The sequence below is a fragment of the Austrofundulus limnaeus genome, unplaced genomic scaffold (assembly GCF_001266775.1).
Source record: "Austrofundulus limnaeus strain Quisiro unplaced genomic scaffold, Austrofundulus_limnaeus-1.0 Scaffold912, whole genome shotgun sequence".
NCBI lineage: Eukaryota > Metazoa > Chordata > Actinopteri > Cyprinodontiformes > Rivulidae > Austrofundulus > Austrofundulus limnaeus.
The window spans coordinates 132,285-136,108 of record NW_013953314.1 but is presented as its reverse complement, the minus strand read 5'-3'; the positions used below and the strand labels follow the sequence as shown (position 1 = coordinate 136,108).

At 44.9% G+C, this 3,824-nt stretch overlaps 1 protein-coding gene across 1 annotated transcript in view; it reads left to right on the top strand.

Moving 5' to 3' along the window:
- Positions 1-1,883: 1,883 nt before the first annotated feature.
- The window catches only part of LOC106533243 (uncharacterized), a gene marked incomplete at its 5' end in the record, with an annotated part of 2,885 nt that continues 944 nt past the window's right edge, over positions 1,884-3,824 (top strand). The window contains 5 exon segments of the mRNA XM_014029483.1: positions 1,884-2,162; positions 2,319-2,633; positions 2,715-2,990; positions 3,100-3,201; positions 3,283-3,311. Coding sequence (XP_013884937.1) covers positions 1,884-2,162; positions 2,319-2,633; positions 2,715-2,990; positions 3,100-3,201; positions 3,283-3,311 — 1,001 coding nt within the window.

Below are 3,824 nucleotides of genomic sequence, written 5' to 3'. Positions count from 1 at the left end.
ATCCTAAGGTCACCAAAAACAAATCCCCTCAACACATTGGCTGCGCCTAGAAATTCTGTCCATAAAAGTTATATTAAATGGGTACCAGGACATACTGGCATTAATGGTATTAGACAGCTGACTAACTTACAAAAACTGGCAGTCAGGCTAACTTCATAGGACTGGAGCCTGTTGTAGGTACCTCAACAACAGTCTGTAGGACTGCCCTACAGGCCTGGATTAGACGTCAACACTCAATTCTCTGGAGGGAGTTGACGGACTGAAGACAGGCACAGGAACTGATGAATGGTCCAAATCTAAGGTTTGTGAAAGCTCTCATCTCCCTGACAAGGAAAACTCTAAGTACACTGGTTGGAGTCCTAACTGGGCACAATCTGCTCAAGCACAAAATGGTGAAGGGACTCCATGACAATGGTCTGTGTGATACCTGTGGCATTGCAGACGTCTTTGCACTACTTAGACCACAACCTGGCTCTGAGGAGTCAAAGAGAGAATAATTGGGGACTGAAGGTTTGGTTTGTGTAGAGCATTGGTCTCACATAAGAGGCTTCTGCTCAGAAGTGTTCTTCATCCATCCCCACTCACCAAAACCTAAAACTACTTCCTGTTTGTCTTCAGGATGAAGCAGATTCCTCTGTGACCTATGCCTCTGTTCAACACTTTAACCCAAAAGCCTCTCATGAGATGAAGGTAAGAGACTCAGCTGCTGCTTTTACACTTTAATCATGAAAAAAATTACCTGAACTATTATGGGATACATTGTGTGAGTCAGCAAACTTCTCAGTGTTCTGTGCATCTAATTAAAGCTCCTGCTGGTTTCCATCTGTGTGCTGCAGGTCAGAGAGGAGGAGGACTTGGTGACTTATTCTGCTGTCAGGACTCGGGTGAAGACAGAGGAGGACATGTGTCCAAACAGTCTCTACAGCCGCATCAAGAAACCACCAGAAACCAGGAACTGATACGTCTCACAACTTTTAATAAACCTGTCAAAAGGAAGTGGGCGTTCTTCAGAAACATTTGATTATATTTAAAGATATTACCAGGAAAGCAATGAAGTATTTTAGAGTTATATATTTTCTTTTTTGTTTCAACCATGTTTATTTTTTTTTGCTATTTTTTACAGCTTTGGAAAGGCTCACAAGCACAACAAAACTGTAAATAAAAAAGAAAGTTTTTGACTATGAGTCGGATGAAGAGGCTKTAGACAAATATCACCCACAGATGACAAATGTCAGAGGGTGTGAAGTGTTCAACAGGATGTTTATTTTAAACCTATTTCCACAGAGCTGCAGAAATAAAGATGTTCAGATAAAGCAGATGACGTTATTCTCATCAAACACCTCGTTAGGAAGCAGTTTGAGTGTATTTTTAACGAGCTGTGAGTTGCTCTTTTAGCACTCAGACCTGGACGACAAAGCCTGAATAATTCAGAAAAGTCGATCCAGTTCTCAGTTAAAATGTTTATTCTCAGATTTAATTCCTCATTTCCTCCTCAGATCCTGTGTCTGTGGCTCTGAGACTAATCTAAACAAAATGTNAGGTAGGTAGGTAGGTAGATATGTAGGTAGGTAGGTAGGTAGGTAGATATGTAGGTAGGTAGGTATGTAGGTAGTTGTGTAGGAAGGTAGGTACAGTATGTACCAAGTTCATGCTTTGTGCTTACATAATATGTTGGTACAAAGTATGAACTTGGTAAATACTAGGTGAAGACTTGGTATGTACCCCATGCATTCTCAGTGCATTATGGGTAAGTACCCGCTACACACCAGGTACATACCAAGGTAGTACCAGGTCTGTACTGGGAAGTTTGGTGTATTTCTACCCTCAACTGTGATGCTTGAAATTGATATGTTTACCAACAGTTGTTTGTTATTTTCCTTCAGTTTCTCCATCAGAATCAGAGACAACAGCTGGAGCGGTCTCACTCAGGTGTTCTCTGAGGAGCTTCAGCTCTTCTTGTCCAGTGGACAGCCTCCGTTGGTTGGATGAGACTGGAACAGAGCTGACTGATGGAGCTGACGGCTACGAGGTCAGAAGACAAACGAACTGTGTTTCTGTTCTTACGACGACCCGTTGGAGCGACTGGAACAGAGCTTTCAGCTGTCGCTTTGTTGAAGGAGACAGCGTCATGATAGACGCTCACTACACACCTGTCTCTGCAGGTACCATGGGTTTAATAATCAGACCTGACAAGAAGCAAAAATCAGCTGAAATGATCTGAGTTTCAGTCTCCTTAGGGTCAGAACTTTATTGTGATAATTAATCTAAATAAGTGTGTTTGTCGAGCGGTTTTTGGTGTGCGCCTCTTCCTGCTGCAGGCACCGGCAGAGGAGCAAACGTCTTTCTGTACCACAGAGCTGGAGATGAAGCCGTCCTGCCGTGTGGCGTTCCTTCGTCCTCCTGCTCCCGCTCCACTCTCAGATGGTTTTACAACAGAGGTTTGGAAACCGAGGTTCAGGTGGAGGTTAAAAATGGAGAAGTTCTTCAGGGTTCTGGTCGAGCTGGCAGGCTGAGCGTGAGCCGCTTCTGCTCTCTGATCATCACCAACATCAGAGCTGAGGATGCTGGACGCTACATCTGCTGGCTGGAAGGAAACTTCCAGCAGGACTTTGTGTATCTGAGTGTTTTGACCAGTGAGTAGTTTTAATGCAAAGACCCTTTGTCGCAGCAGACTCGAGCTTTCTCTCTCATGCTCTGCTTTTGTCTTCCTTCAGTTTCTTCATCAGATATTGGTGGGAATGTCTCACTGCAGTGTTCTCTGAGGAGACACGCTGGAGCCGGTCCCTGTCCAGTGGACGGCCTCCGCTGGGCGGACGAGACGGGAGCTCAGCTGCTCCGTGAAAATGCTTGGTTCAGTTCAGGAGAACAGAGTAACTGTGTTTCCAACCTGACTGTGGAGCCACAGATCAGCCGAAACAGAACCTTCAGCTGCCAATTTGTAGAAGACAACACAGTGAAGATAGAAGCTCACTACACACCTGTCTTCACAGGTAAGACGTCTTTTAGTTTGGAGATAAATCAAATCAACCTTTCGATTGTTCTTCAACATTCCCACTGGCAAAGACTCTGTGTTTTAACTGTTTACCATGTTGTCCACAGATCCCAGAGTCCAGTCTCCTCTAAAGTCCATCAYGTGGACTCTGCGCCTCGCAGGACTGATCCTAATGATGGGAGTCACTGTTGGTCTCATCAGAACCAGAGGTGAGACGCTTCAGATCAGAACAGAAGCAGTCAACAAACATCAGAAGCTTCAAACTCACATTATTTTCTGTCTGTTTTCAGGATGCAAGAAGCCGCTGAAAGAGTCTAACGTAAGTTCAAAAGTCAACTTCAGTGCTTTGAAATGTAAACTAGGAGGCAGAAAGATGTGTCAAAGTGTGTGAGGAGCTTGGAGAGGCTGGAAGGTGCTGCTTCACTGGACTGTGGCTCCTTGAAAGGTGCTTGGAGCCACATCAGGTCCAGGATTGTCCAAATGTCCCAGAACATGTTGAAGGTGGAGGAAGCAAAGACAGAATGAAGTCAGCTGGATGCAGAAAGTCCCACAAACACAAGACTAGAATCCAGCTTAGTGCAAAGTAAAGCTGCTGTCTGATCTAGTTAGTGCTACATTTTTCCAAGTAGGGGTCTCTGCGGACGAGTGGGCATGTCACAAGGAAAGGCGAATCTAAAGCGACACACCTGATTTGACGGACTTTGTTAAAGGGACACACCTGACTGGACAAGCAAAAAAGGGGCGATACCRTACGGCACCACCTGATTGGACAAGAACAAAAGGGGCGTTACTCTACGGCACCACTTTTTCTGGAGAACCCTACTTGGGTCAC